We start from the raw sequence: 15745 nt of genomic DNA, 5'->3' as shown, positions 1-15745 counted from the left end.
GCCAGATTCTTCAGAGGTTTTTTTTTCCCCCAGCAATTAAGCCCTATTTATTCACAGTTTTTTTATTGTGCTCAACAAATCTTCAGGATCTGAGAAATTTTTAAGGCAGAGACTCCCAAACTTTGGTGCCCTTAGTGTCTCAATAATCTTTCCATAGCACCTCTAAACCAAAAGAAATATCAAATTGTTCCGTTTATCAAGAATTCATGTTGACAATTTTAAATATACTTCAGCATCCTTGTGAGTTCACTGGGGCAAGGATAACTTGGCACACAGTTTGGAACACTGCTTTAAGGTCTAAGGAGGAGAGCAAGAAAACTCCCCTCCCAAAAAAAATACAAGAAAAAAAAGAAAACTCCCCTCCATTCCCTCTCCCCATAAACTGTGGGGTATGAGCTGTGCAGGACGAGCAATACTACCTTATGGGGTCTTACCAAGGTCCAGATTCCAGCCAGGGTTAGAAGTTTCCCAATTCTGTCCTGCTCTATCTACATGTGTGTCTACAGTAGTGTTCAAAGAGAACTCTTCTTCAGAATGATAACCCTCAGGCATCATCATCCAGGAAAAGATTCAGTCACGTTCACTATTCTATACTTATGGCAGAGGGCAATCTTATTAATTCATCAAAGGAAGACTTTTTTTTTTTTCAAGCAACAAAGGCAGTGATTCTCATCCTTAGCTAATAAGGACATTCAATTAATCAGAACATCCTATCCCTTGAGCAGAATCTTCTGGTTATAGATTTCCCCACAGTGCACACTCCAAGTCAAGGTTTCGTCACCTGTCCTGTGTCACAGACCCCTTTGGCATCTGATGAAGTCTACAGACTCCTCAGAATAATGTTTTTAAATGCATAAAATATAATACATAGGATTATAAAAAGTAACCAATTATATTAATATAGTTACCAAATATAGTTATCTTCTTTAAAAAAAACAAACAGGGGCAGCTAGGTGGCCCTGAAGTCAGGAGGGCCTGAGTTCAAATATGGCCTCAGACCAAACACTTGACACTTACTAGCTGTGTGACCCTGGGCAAGTAACTTAACCCCAATTGCCTAAAAATTAAAAAAAAAGTAAAAAAAAAAACCCCACATAAATTTATGAACCCTAGGTTAGGAATCCCTGCAGTGAACACAGTGCATTTTACATGGGGGCTTCGGGTGATGGGGTTTGGAGGAACAACTAAATTTGCTCCACTAGATAAGCAAAACTATCTTTTGATAGCTTTTGAATGGTATGGATTAAATTAACTATGAAAAGAGCAACAAGTAGACAGTATGGTACTGTGGTAGGAACAAAATATTATTTCACCTCTCATCTCCAATGCAAGTTAGGCAAATTTTCCCTTAATGGTACTGAAAGTGCCCTCAAAATTTAATTGACTCCAGTGACTAAGGTTCAGATCCCTTCTGAAGCCTTCTGATCACCTGGGTACAAAATAACCAGGGCATGAGGAGTGAGAGTTCTTCCTTCAGGCTTGAACAACATTGGAAAGTTTTATCCTGGATAAACAAACATCCCTTCCCTGTTCTGAATGTCCTTTCCCAGCTACAGCTAAGTCAACCTCATTTCCTTAGATGGATGCTGAGTTTGTCTCATTTAGTTCTAGCTCTGGCCCTAAATTACTAAGGGACTAGTCTGAGTAAGGCCCAGCCCCACAATAAATACAATGGGAAAAGGACTGGTTTTTCATAGCTTATCAGAAAATGAGCTAGGTGTGTAGACAGAGAATCTAGGTCCACATCCTAGCTCTGCAACTTACCTTGGCCTTGGACAAATCATTCAAGTTCCCCGAGCCTATTCCACTATCTATAAAATGAGGGAGCTGGGCTAGGTAGCTTCTACCATCCTTTCCAGCTTTAAATCTTGATCGCATGAGCCTCTACTCTAGTAAATTCCCCCTTCTCCTCCAACACAGAACCCTGAATAAAATTTTATCTATTAGCCCCACAGACTATCAATTCTTAGATTCTATTAGTCTAAGACACATAAAATAGGTAACACGAGCTATACATGTTTATAAATCGGCTTCCATATTGGTTTACTCACCACATCTATAAAGCGAAGAGACTTAAAATTAGTTTCAGGAGGACATCCCATTGCAGACAGACAAGGATAATGTCCTTCTTCTAATACATACTGATTACCAGAGAAATTTTCCCCATCATAAGCAACCCAGCTGTGGGAGAAGAAAAAAAAAACCATAAGAGTTGAGGATCTGAATAATTTTTTAAAAGACAGACTGCTATAGAACAGAAAAACCTTAACCTTGAGATTAGAACGCTGCTACAAACTTGGGTTTGTTTTTCTAAAAGAGAGACAGGTTAATATGAAGTCAGAAACATGAAACAGGGTAACATGAAAGCAAATAAAGCAAGACTTTATACCTGGAAGATTTTTTTTAAGGGGGGGAGGTAGGGAGTTCAGTGTTGGGCTAAGGGTGCTTTCCTTTCGTTGTGACTTTGTTTATACCAAATAAGATGGTAAAATTAAAAAAAAACCCAAACCATAGTTAAAGGAATGAAAAAATTTTGCCTTGGGGAAAAGAAGTCTCATGGGGGTACCTAATATTTGGAGGCATGTCCCATGGAAGAGACAATAAGATTTGCTCTATTTGACCAATTAAATCAGAACTTACAACCAATGTAGGGAAGCCACAAGTTGGGAAATTTCATCTAACAATAATGAAGAAAAACTTCCTAATAATTAGAGCTGCCTGAAAAAAAGAATGAGGGTAGTAAGTTTCCCTGGCGGATGCTATAGGTAAGATTTGTGATTTGACCAGAGATTGGTCTAGATGAGACCTGAGGTCCAGTCAAAATTCTAAGACTCAAGACGCAACTGACATCCCATTTCTTCCATGACTGTTCTCACTGCCTTCTAGACTCTTACTGTAATTGTAGCCTCTACCACTCAATTTGGCACTTAAATATTTAGCTGATATTATTCAACATTATGTCAAGTTAGTCTTATCTCCCCAATGAGTCTATCAATTTCCTGATAGCTAGGAAAACATTTGATATGTTCTTCTGGACATCCAGCACCTACCCCAGAAATGCAAGCATAGTAGGTGCTCTGTAAATGCCTGTCAATGCACTGGTTATTGACTCAATAATGGAGAATTAGGTTTTTTCCTTCTGCTTACCTGCCTCCCAAAACTCTGCAAGACTTTGCAGAAAAGGAATCTTCAATTTGATTAGTAGTATCTTCAAAAACTTTACTGCTACCACGGAATTCTGGTTCTGAGAATAAGTGAACCTTTGAAAAAGTGAGCATGAAGACAGAAAATTAAATTCCAAAACACACTATGCCTTTAAAATGCTGACCCAAATATATCCTCTAACTGCTAACTACAGCAAACGAAGTTTTAAAATTTCAAAACCCTCCAGTTTTTATAACTTCCTTAATAGATCATTTGTAAACATGATTTCCATAGCATCAACGATTTTTAAATATAATTCTGTAACATCAAAGACAATCCAACAGCTGAAAAATCATAACTCTTTGAGAACATTTGTTGTAAAAAGTAATAAAATATTTTAAAGCTTTCCTGTAGGCTGTCTCTATGTTCACCTGCTCTAATCTTAATAATCAGCTACATTTTGGAAACAATAATTTTTCCTCCCTCTCAATGCAGAAAAACACTTGCTGACCTATCAAAATATTGTATATGAACAAGGGATGAAGACTAGTGTGGTATTTATACTTGTATAATTAAGGCAGTCTGAGTATGCCCATTAAAAAGCATAAGTCTTACCCATAAAATTCAGCTGATGTTGAAAGTCAACATTTAAAGGACTGGACAAAAGTCAGACTAGTATTTTTAAGAGAATTACAGGATCATTCATAAACATGCAGACCTGCATGTTTGTGGGGCGTAGAGAGTGGGACAGCTATAATGATGGGAGCAAAAACCCTTGCAGTAGGGTCAGTAGATAGGAGCTGTGCATCAGGAATGTGACCTTTTGTATACCACTCTCTTTTGCTAAGGCTAGGGTTCTATTATTTCATAACTTGCTATCTTTATGCCTAAACCCACCCATCTCCTTAACTTCTCTACTATGGCTAAGGGCACCATGGTTCTTTTCTTTAAGATTCAGATGTATCTGAATACTAGTAACCAAGCTTTTAAAAAAAATTATAACTTAAAATATGTACTTATATATTTAATATATAAGGTATAATTTAATTTAGTATATAAATATAATTTAATATGTTTCTATATTATATATGTATATGTGTATATATACATATATATAAAATTTTCAATCCATTTAAATAACTTTGAGGTTGCATGGCAAAGTGGCATAGAAAGCCAGTCTCATAATCAGGAACACTGAAGTTTAAATCCTACCTCCAAAACATGTGTGTGAATCTGGGCAAGTTATTTAAATTCTCAGAGCCAGACAACTCTCTAAGGCTTAAATACTTTGGCCACATAATGGGAAGACAGGACTCATTGGAAAAGACCCCGATGTTGGGAAAGACTGAAGGCAAAAGGAGAAGGGAATGGATAGATATTGTCATGGAAGCAATGAACATGAGCTTGGACTGATTTCAGGAGATAATGGAGGATAGAAGGGCTTGGTGTGCTATGGCCCATGGGGTCACAAAGAGGACGTAACTGAACGACAATATACAAAGTGGAAAACAGCATATCATGGTGGACAGAGGCCTGGCTGTGGAGTCAGGAAGCCCCAGGTTCAAGTTGCATAGACTTGTACCAGTAGAGGGAGTTTCCTCACTAGGAAGTTCCTTAGACCACCAAAATCACAAGTCCCTTTCCTATTCCTATTGAATAGGTCTAACTAACAAAAATATCAAGAGTGTTATCTGGCAACTTTTGGGGGTTTGTTGTTGTGGTCCCCCTCATTAGACTGTGAGCTCCTTGAGGGCAAGGACTGTCTTTTACCTTTCTTTGTATTCCCCAGAACTTAGCACCTGGCAACCAGCAGGTGTGAAATAAATGCTTGGTGACTTTTGCTTTGATTTTTATAAAAAGAGAAAATTTCTATTTTTAGAAAAAGAGAAATCATTAGGAAAGGATTCCTATATGACTAATGATAGGTACTCCCCAATGCAGCAATGATCAATGGACAAGAATAGGCAATTTATGGGAATTAATAGGAAATCCAAACTGTCAATAATCTCATGAAGAACTGCTTAAATTCACTAACAGAGAAATGCAAATCAATTGAAAATTATGACGATAATCTTACACCCACCACAATCCCCCTTCATGCCCTGAAAAAAGGCAAAAAATGATAATATCCAGGTTGGCAGGTCTGTGGGGAAACAGGGATTGTTGGTAGGCCTGGAGATTGGCACAAATATCTTAAAAGAACAGGATGGCTTTATATAGCAAGTGTCAAAAAACTGATCATATCCTTTGGCCCAACAATCCTAAAGCTTGAATTTGGGATCAAAAGTATTATAAAAAGAAAAAACCCTATCAATACAAAAATATTTATAATAGCAAAACATTGGAAACAACCTATATGGCTCAAAATCAGACTGGCTAATTCATATATGGCACACTAATGTAATGGATTATTATGGTGCATAAAAATGATGAAGAGGAAATATAGAAGGAAATATTTGTTGCTGGATCAGTTGTTTTCAGTCGTGTCTGACTCTTCATGACCCCATTTGGGGTTTTCTTGGCAAAGATACTGGAGTGGTTTTCTATTTCCTTCTCCAGCTCATCTTACAAATGAGGAAACTGAGGCAAACAGGCTTAAGTGAGTTGCCTAGAGTCACACAGCTTATTAAGTGTCTGAGGCTGGATTGAAATTCAGGTAGATGAGTTTTCCTGACTCTAGGCCCAGTACCCTTTCTACCGAGCCAAGAAAGAAATATGGAAAGAGCTATCTAAACATACTGTAAAGCAAAATCAGGACCAGAATGTACACACAATGATTTCAACTACGTAATTTTTTTTTTAAAAGAAACAAAGCCAAAGGTAGCAGAACTTCAGATACACCTGGACGAGGATACAGAACAAATGCTTTTTTTTCCCTTGGTTCTTTGTTAATTCATTTGGTTCTACTATAATCAATGCTAAAGATTCAATGGAAGAATTCACTCTGATGTTGTATCTTTGTTGTGTTGGTTATTATTAAATTTACAATAAAGCATTTTTCAATACTTACTTTATTTCTTTCCTTTGGGCTAGTGAAGGTATCCTAAAAATTTTAAAGGAAGAAGAAAAGAAAATGAGCAGCAGATATTTTTTATTTTTTTAATATGTGTGGGGAGGCACTAAAACATTTTTGTTGTAATCCATATATAAGTTTTACTGTATCAGTATGCACTACTTAAATCTAGAACTTTATGAAATATATTTTAAAAAAAAATATGGCGCCTTACCAAACATATAGGTTGAACTGAAGAGATCTTACAATTCTTGCCTCCCCAGTCCTCAAAGCTAGTATACAATCCTTTATCAAGTATATATTGCTCTCCTGTGAAGTCCGGATTTTCATAGGCCACCCATCTGAAAAAGAACAAAATCAAAGACTTCTTATTGCTTGTAGAACTTAGATATAAGCCAGAGCTTTTCAAATATTTCAGTTCAACATACATATATATATTAAAAAGTTCTTCAGAGAACTGCCTCCAAAATGCAAGAAATAGGGGGTATAGTCAAGAGGATTCATGTTCAGGTATGGGTTAAACCAGATCACTTCTGGAATACCTCTAACTCAGACATTCAAAAAGTCTACATACGTTCCATAAATTTCCATGACTGCAGCCATGGAATTAAAAGACGCTCACTCCTTGGAAGGAAAACTGTGGCCAATCTGCACAGCGTACTAAGATGCAGAGATGTCACCTTGCTTGCAAGAGTCCATATAGTCAAAGCTGTGGTTTTTCCAATAGCAATGTGTGGCTGTGAGAGCTGGAATACAAGGAAAGCTGAGAACCGCAGAATTAATGCTTTAGAATTGTGGTGCTGGAGAAGACTTTTGAGAGTCCCTTGGACAGGAAGGAGATCAAATCAGTCAGATTTGAGAATTTAAGAAACTAATTCAGACTATTCATTGGAAGATCAAATAGTGAAGCTGAAGCTTAAATACTTTGGCCGCAAAATGGGAAGAAGGAACTCATTGGAAAAGACCCTAATGTTGGGAAAGATTGAAGACAAAAGAAGGGGATGGACAGATAGTGACACGGAAGCAATGAACACAAGCTTGGACTGACCTCAGGACATAATGGAGGATAGAAGGGTCTGGTGTGCTATGGTCCATAGGGTCACAAAGAGTTGGACGTGACTGAAGAACAACAACATACAAGGAGGAAAAAAAATGTAATGTAGATAGAGGGCTGGAGTCAAGAAGTCCTGGGTTGAAGTCACACTCCTTTTTGACACATTCTAATTAGCTGTGTCCAATCACTTCATCTCAGTGCCCTCAAGCAATTCTCTAAGCCTGTAAATTACAGAGGGGTTGCCATCAGTATCAGTGGAGGGAGTTTTCATCAGGATAAAATCACAGGTCCAGGCAAACCACTACAAGGAGTGCAATGACAAAGATAAGGATGAGCCCTAAAAAGCATAAACACTGGACAGAATGGTGACATATGAGATGTAGTTCCCAGGATTTAGAAAGGATAAATACACAAATAATTATGATTTTAAAAAAAAAAAGGAGCAGAGAGGGAAGTGAGGTAAGCATAAAGGAAAAGTGCCAGGCAAAATGATATGAAAAATTTGAAAATGGAGAGATAATAATGATGATGATGATGATAAAGAGCTAACATCTATGTAGCATCTACTATGTGCCAGGTACTGTATGAAGCACTTTACAATTATTATTTCATTTGACCCTCACAACAACCCTATGAGGCGGGTATTGTTATTATCCCCATTTTACAGATAAAGAAATGGAGACAAAAAGAGGTTAAGTGATTTGCCCAGGGTCACACAGCTAGTAAGTTTCTGAGGCTGAGGATTTGAGCTCAGGTATTCCCACTGTGACAGATCACTTTCACCTGTGGGGGGTGTGGAACTAGGCAAAGGTGTCACTGGTGAGAAGGCATCTGAGTTGAGCCTAGAAGAGGGAGGTACATCAACACAGATGAGACAGAAAAATTTATCCCAGACTTCAGTGGACAGTATAAGCAAAGACACATAAATAGATAGGAACAAGAGACAGAGAAGTCTGTTTTGGCTCAACTATAAAATGTGTGAATGGGAATAGGAAGAAATAAGGCTGGAAGAGTAGCTGGAGCTGGACTGTGGAGGGGCTTGAATATTTATGAGTTTATTCTTTATTAAGCTGGCAAGGGCAGCTACCAAAGGGACTAACATCATAATGTGCATTGATGTGGAAGCAGTTAGAAATTGCTAATTAGAAATTACAATAGTTTGAGTAAGAAGAGAAAAAGATAGGGATGAGAGTAGCTGAAAAGGGAAAAGAGAAGAAGAAAAAGAAGTGAGGTTAAGGGAATCGTTATCTGCAGAGAACTGATAATCAAAGTCAGGGTGGTGAGTTAAGATCACCAAGGAAAATAGAGTAGAGAGTAAGAGGGCTTAGGGCAGAACCTTGCAAAGCCGCCATGTTTCCCAGCAAAAGAGACAAAGAAGGAAGTAGTTTTCTAATCTGTCCTAATCTTTCTTTATAGTGCACAAGCAACAAATCAAAATGATAATTAAAAATCTCTTCTCACAAATCCTTTATGTTCTCACTTCAGAATCTATGTGGGAAAACTAAAGAAAGATCCTATGATATTCATTTATGTTTATCTTAAACCATAAGAACCCCCCAAAACTGGGACTTCCAAAAAGAACCTTTCTTCCTCTAAGTGATCAAGCAAAAATTCCGCTTTCTGACTTCACCAAAATATTTCTACAGCAAGATAGTAAAGGGTTGTGCCTCTTTTGTAAGAAACCACAATGACAAATATTATTCCACAATTCAAAATGATTGGCTAAGGAAGTGTTTAGCCACAACGCACACCAACTGTTAAAATGTACAGCTTTTCTTTTCTCAGATTAAAAGACACAATTTTTTTTCATTCAAATTACATTTCAACACATTACTTTTAATCTTTTAAATTGCTCTGACATAATTGGTAGAGATGAGAATCTGACCCCAAAGTTAAATAACAAAAAACAAACACCTCCGGGTAAGCTGTTACTGGTTACAAGGCATATTATCAACTCAAGATAAAACCACTTAATTAACCATACTAGCTAATAAGCTGATTGGTGTCAGTGTAATTGAATACCATCCAGTTCAACCATTTACCAAGCTACTATTCTACGTAAGGTCTTAATTTCTGGTGAGTGAGCAATATATGTCATCCAATCCATCAAACATGTATTTAGCATCTAACACCTAAAAAACTCTCTCAAGTGAGCGTTTTGAGAAATATCTCAAGCTTAAGGGTATTCCACTGTGCTAAATGGTCCCCAGGGAGCTTGAGCAATACAGCCTTTCACTGGTATGATTTGTTGTTGTAGTTCAGTTATTTCAGTTCTGTCTGACTCTTTGTGACGCCATTTGGGGTTTTCATGGCAAAGATACTGAGGTCGTTTGCCATTTCCTTCTCCAGCTCATTTTACAGATGAGGAACTGAGGCAAACAGGCTTAAGTGATTTGCCCAGGGTCACACAGCTAGTAAGGCCCAAGGCTAGATCTGAACTAAGGAAGATGAGTCTTCCTGACTCCAGGTCCATGCTTTAAACTTTTTAGGATCTTTTCATATTATTCATCACACTTCATCCTCACAAAGAGTGAACAAGGTGGCTAATACAAGTGTTATTATACCCATTTTCCATATTAAAAAAATAAAAGATGTGCAGAGGTTCAAGTAAGTGGTTTTCAGTCACAGAAATATCCTCAGATGTGCTACTCAGTGATGGCATAGACACCACCCAGACTAAGAACTGAAAGTCTCATCACTAGTTGGTTGGCTACTGGACGATGAATTCTTCAGCCATGGCAACCCATGAAACAAGTTAAAAATATGAGAAGTCGTGAGTGGGTTGCGATCTGAATTGTTCAAAGAAACAGTACCCACATCAGTGAGATCACTGATTCATCAAAGCCTGAAAGTAAGTCACAAGCAGCCGAAAGAGACACAAGTGAGCTCGAAGTTGAAAAGCTCATTTGAAAAATGCTGCCTTTTAGAAAGTAGATTGACCACACATTATAAAATAAAGATGGAAGAGGCCTTAGAAATCACCTAATTCAACTCCCTTACTCTATAGAGAAAGGAATTCATGTCTCAAGAGCAGACTACAAGGACACATAACATAGATGGCAATTAAGATCCCAAGTCACCTGTTGCCTATATGGGGCTCTTTCCACCACATTAGACTGCCTTGACTAAAAGGCATGACCTAAGTAGATTTTGTCCTCTATGAAATATGATCTGCTTTTTTTCATATAATATTACCATTAAGCCAGTACTAACAAATTCTGCAAATCTAAAACCTATAATAATAGTAAGGCCGGATTAAGATTTGGTTACTATCTTAAAAAAAAAAAAAACAAAAAAAAAATCTCAAGTATTACAACTACTCAAAAAAGCAGAGCACATGAGGAAGAAAAGAAAACCACAAAACTCAGATTCTTTATTTAGATTTAGAGTTGGAAACTACCTTGAAGGTCATATCGAAAGGCAGTGTAGTACAATGGAAAGACTGCCGGATTTAGAGTTCAGAGAACCTGAATTCATATCCTGCCTCTTTGACTTGCTGTTCTTGTGATTTTGAGTACATCACTTAAGCTCTCTGGGCCTCAGTTTCTTCAGCTGTAAAATGAGGGGTGTTGGACTTGATGGCTTCACTGGTCCTTTCTAGGTCTAAATCTATAATCCAAAGATACTAGTGTTTAATCCCTTCATTTTACACATAAGGAAACCAGAGTCCTGAGAGACCTCAATTAAATGATTTTTCACAAGATTTAAGCAAGATTGCATGTGAACACAAGTTCCCCGACTCTAAATCTAATGCTCTTTCCATTGACCCATCGCCTACTAGTCATCTGACCTTAGAAACTGACATGGGAAACATAAAAGATGCTGTTGACTCCATTTCCCAAAATGCCTCTTTTCCTTAAGCAGCATTCTCATAAGTAAAGTGCTAGCACCTTCTCTTTAGGGCTACATTCCACCTACATTCCACCTGTGCTTCCTTTATGTACATATTCTCTCCCTCATTCCAATGCAAGTTCTTGGAGGACCGGGGCTGTTTTTGCTTTTTCTTTGTATATTCTTCCCCCACCCACCCACCCACCGACGCTTAGCATAACACCTGGCACATAGTAAACAAATTAATCCTTGTTGACAGATTACATCACACCACAGAAATGAAAGACACCAGATTAGGAATCCTAAAACTCTATGTGTTATTAATTATTCAAACTGGAACAATCATTTTACCTTTCTGGGCCTTAGCTTCCTTATCTATAAAATGAATGAAAGGCAAGAAACAGGCAATTTATCAACGGCCTCCTCTGTGCTGGCTTTACAAATCTGTTTGATCTTCACAATAACCCAGGGAGATAGGTGCTATTATTATCCACACTTTACACATGAGGAAACTGAGACAGAGGTTAAGTGACTTTCCCAGGGTCACACAGCTAGTTGTGTCTGCAGTCGAATTTGAATTTAGGTTTTTCAGACTCCGGGCCCAGAACTCTAACCACTGCACCACCTAGCTGACTCCAATGAGGTTAAAATGTATGATTTCTGAAGTTGCTTTCCACTCTAGAAAGGCTTGGTTTAAGGAAAGGTAAAATTCCTTAAAATCTATTTGTGGTGGATACAACGTGGACAAGCTTCAGCTAGGCAACAGAAGAATTGATTTTCTGTGTGTAGAAAGGCTCCTTTGTGTCTCCCATTCCCCTTCCCCCTCCCCCCCCAAAAAAACCTGAACCATGATTTATAAATGAGACAAATTAGGGCTAACTATTTACATCACAAAAAGGTCCAGTGCAGTGTTTGGTATTACCTTCAAATTACAATCGAGTTCACAAAAAACTGATTTACACACTTTTTCATGTACCTTTGGTTCACAAAAATCTGATTTACACACCTTTTCATGTACTGCAAAGTGCAAAAAGTGAGGGTCATTTCTATTTTCTAGCAACTTCTCAGAACCACAATATCTACAGACTACAACTATTTGTTGAGTCAAATTAAATCTCTAATACTGGGTTGTTTGTTTCAATATCCCCTACAAGATATTTACTTTTGGCAAGGAACTCCCCAATGGGTGTGGGATCTCATCGATGTATTTCCTACAGCAACTGAAATCCCAACCCAGGCAGGCCTGCTCAACTATGAAACTTCTGTCCAAGTCTCACCATAAGTTGTCCACTGGAGGGGGTGGGGGTCTCCCCAACACATTGAAAGCCTCCCTCATGTTCTCTTTACATTGTATAGATGCTGGCAGAGCATCATATTGGAGTTCTACTCCAATAACATTTTCAGATTCCCAAAGTGACTTGTTTGGCAATAAAATAAAATGAATCTTTCATTTGTAGCTATGTGATATGCCACAGCTTCGTCTATAATATTTGAGTGAATTTTTTTGGGGGGGGAGGAACAAGGAGAGAGAGTATGGGGGAATAAAATAAGTGAATTACTTATTAGCATTTAAAAGAAATACCTAACACCAAAATAAATTAACCTGGATTCTTGATCCGCTAGGAAGTTACACATAGTGCTACCAGTATCATTTAGTATCATTTCCTCCATGGGGCAGTTGCATCAAGTGAAGGTATCCTCACTTTTCCCATAATCAGTCTCTAAAATCGACCAGATACATTATGTGATATGTAATAGACACATAGAGAGATAATATAGATAGATAATACATATGTGCTAAAGTCACATTATACCAAATCTAGACCCAGTTTTGTTTTGTTTTGTTTTTTTGCAAAGAAAATTCCTCACTGCTTCTCCCTTGAGTGGATGGAACATTGAGCATTTCGAGTCTGTACCTGAACACTCCTTGTTTACAGCATTAAAGAAAGGAAAAACCACAAGTGTTGACAAGCCCCAAGCAGATAACAAAACTGCTCTGTAGAATGTGTAGCTAACAAAAATTCAGATACTATTGCAGTAATGCATGTCAGTTTTTCTGTAATGGACCAAGAAAAAAATGAAAGTAGCATACTTGAATTTCACTGGTCTCCAGACTCTAAAAAAATGCTTAATTTTGCTGGGAGAAAAATTTCAAAGGGAGGAAAGTTTTCACTCAGAGTAGAAATAATGTTTCAAATTACTTGAGAATATTAATTACTATAGCACTCGAATTCTAATTAGTAGTGTGAGAAGACTATTTTCGAATTGCCATGAATTTTTTTGTAAAAACTAACCTCATTTTCCTATAAATTCACTGGTCAGATTCAAAAGCACCTTACTTAAATATTATATTCTGTTCTAGAGCAAATAAATGAGTCACCAAGGATGATAAAACATACTGAGTCATCCCAGGAGCTACTCCAACAAAACAGGAATTTCCAAAAAGGCTACCTGGTTACTGGAGGTCTACTTCTTAAAACATCTATGATATGTGATTTCCTCAGCGTGGGCACTTTCTGTTGAAGTCTTCAGTGGGAAATAAAGATCCAAATTAAAAAACTTTTCCCACTAACAAAAATAATGCAAGGAAAAAACAAAGAGCTTGGCTCTAATCCCCTTTTAGAAAAATGAAAAACAAATCTACTAGACATAATGGTCTTCAGCTTACAGACAGGATGTGCTCCAAAAGTTGCATATTCAGAGTTACAATTTAGGGTTCTTTTACTTATTTATTCAATACATATTTATGTGAATCTAAGCAGGAGACACTTAGAGATAGGGACTAGAGTTGTGATTTCATTGGTATTGTGAACTTCTAGGAGAGGAAATTCACTCTATCAATGTAAAAGACACCAAGTTGGAATAAGATGGCATCACTGAATCTCAGAATTGGAAAGGACCATAGGGCAATCTGAACAAAAATGTCAACAACAACAAATGTGGGTATTCAGGCCTAATGCTTAAAAATCTTCAAGTAGGGAGAACCAACTAACCTCACAAGCTAGTCCATTCCACTTCTGAATACCTCTAATTGTTAAGAAATTTTGTCCTTACATCAAGTCTAAATGTACCTCTGTTTAACTTCAACCCCTTGCTCAAATTCCATCCTATTCCATGTCAAATACTTGAAGACAGTTGTCATGTCCTAGCCTTCTCTTCTCCAGGCTAAACTACCCCAGTTCCTTGAATCAGCTCTCATCTGGCATGAACTCAAAGACCTTCACTATTTGGGTTATCTTTCCTAGCACATTCTCCAAATAACAAAATTCTTCTCATAAAGCAGTGCCCAGAATGGAGCGGCAGATGTGTTCTGGAGATTGCAGAGTAGAGAGTCCTAGAGACTATGCCTCTCTTAATGAAGCCCAAGATCACATGAGGCTCTTTGGCAATCATATCTCACTAATGACTCATGTAGAACTTGCAGTCTACTAAGGGGTATTACAATAGAAAACACTGATAACTATAATGCAAAATGCTACATGATAATTGCATTAGAGAGGTACAAAACACGTGCTAAGTGCAGTTATTGGGGGAAGGCTTTTACTGACACATCAGAGAAGACTTTATGGAAGACATGTCATTTGAGTTGGGTGCTCTAAAGCACTGGCAGTGAGGGGAGATGTTCCCAAGTCTCCCTTTGCATGTAAAGAACATGAATAAGTCAGCCACCAGGACATGCCTGTACATACCTGCCCCCTTGTAAATGTAAGAGCCCTTCCCAAAGTAAAGGGTATAAACATTTTAGCAAGAATTGAGCTGAAATAAAATAAATCATTTCACTCCAGACCAAGGCTTCAGAAACAAGACTGAGTGGAATCCTTTGATGTTTTATGTTTCGTTAAACACAGAAAAATATAGTAACATGCCATTGTGAGGGCTGAGGGGAGGAGGCAAAAGATGGCTCAGGTGATGGGTACAAAGGTTCCACTTTTATTTTACCTACAAGTGCTAATGAATAGCCTTGAAGGAACTCAACTGAGCATTTATGTGCTTCCTCTCACAGGATGAATGAGGGTGATCTGGTCACTGGTTCCCATTTACCTGAATCCATTCCTTAACACCTCATACACAACAGTTTCATCAGAAATAAATCTAAGAGAATTTACCATTCAAATGATCTGCATTAAGAAAAGTCGAACTATCACAGCTTTAAACTGCACTAAGACTTTTAGGATAGCCTGCACTGTTTCCTGAATGTAAAGTTGATTAAGATTCTAAAACTCCAGAGTAAGAAACAATAAAAAGGTATTTCCTACTCAGAGAAAGACGTACAAGTTCTCAGCTTCATCCCACCAAGATAATACTTACACAAGAGTGATAAGAATGTGAAGAATAGTAAAGATATAATGGACTTCTACCTTAGTGAAGCAGGGCAGTGGTGGAGGAAGCATTTGACCCAAAGGGTAATTAATTATTATTAAATCATGTAAAATTTGCTTTACTCACAACCTTTCTTTCTCTTAACAAAAGGTAAACCACCAAAAAATAAAAAATGTTTGTGCCATCAATCACAATTGCTCTATTATTTGGTTTTAATCTGATTTATATGAAAGGCACTATTTGGGTTGGGGGGTGGGGAGGCCAATATTTGCTTGGAAGTGACATATTGAAATAAAATGCATTAAAATGTTTTCTAGACATAAAGTATTCAATTATTAACTCCAAGTTCCATAACTTAAAAAAAAATCATGCCCATGTAAAAA

At 37.6% G+C, this 15745-nt stretch overlaps 1 protein-coding gene across 3 annotated transcripts in view; it reads right to left on the bottom strand.

The window, feature by feature from the left end:
* The window catches only part of CRYBG1 (crystallin beta-gamma domain containing 1), a 266595-nt gene that overhangs the window by 28103 nt on the left and 222747 nt on the right, over positions 1-15745 (bottom strand). For all 3 annotated transcript variants that reach the window (XM_027855375.1, XM_027855383.1, XM_027855391.1), the window contains 4 exons: positions 6372-6498; positions 6155-6187; positions 3148-3260; positions 2052-2181 (listed from right to left, as the gene is read on the bottom strand). In XM_027855375.1, the coding sequence (XP_027711176.1) occupies positions 2052-2181; positions 3148-3260; positions 6155-6187; positions 6372-6498 (403 nt within the window). The remainder of the gene's footprint in view (positions 1-2051; positions 2182-3147; positions 3261-6154; positions 6188-6371; positions 6499-15745) is intronic.

This window comes from Vombatus ursinus, unplaced genomic scaffold (genome assembly GCF_900497805.2).
Source record: "Vombatus ursinus unplaced genomic scaffold, bare-nosed wombat genome assembly UNPS02000582.1, whole genome shotgun sequence".
Classification (NCBI taxonomy): domain Eukaryota; kingdom Metazoa; phylum Chordata; class Mammalia; order Diprotodontia; family Vombatidae; genus Vombatus; species Vombatus ursinus.
Note: the sequence above shows the minus strand (reverse complement) of the source record. Positions and strands in the feature narration are given on the sequence as shown.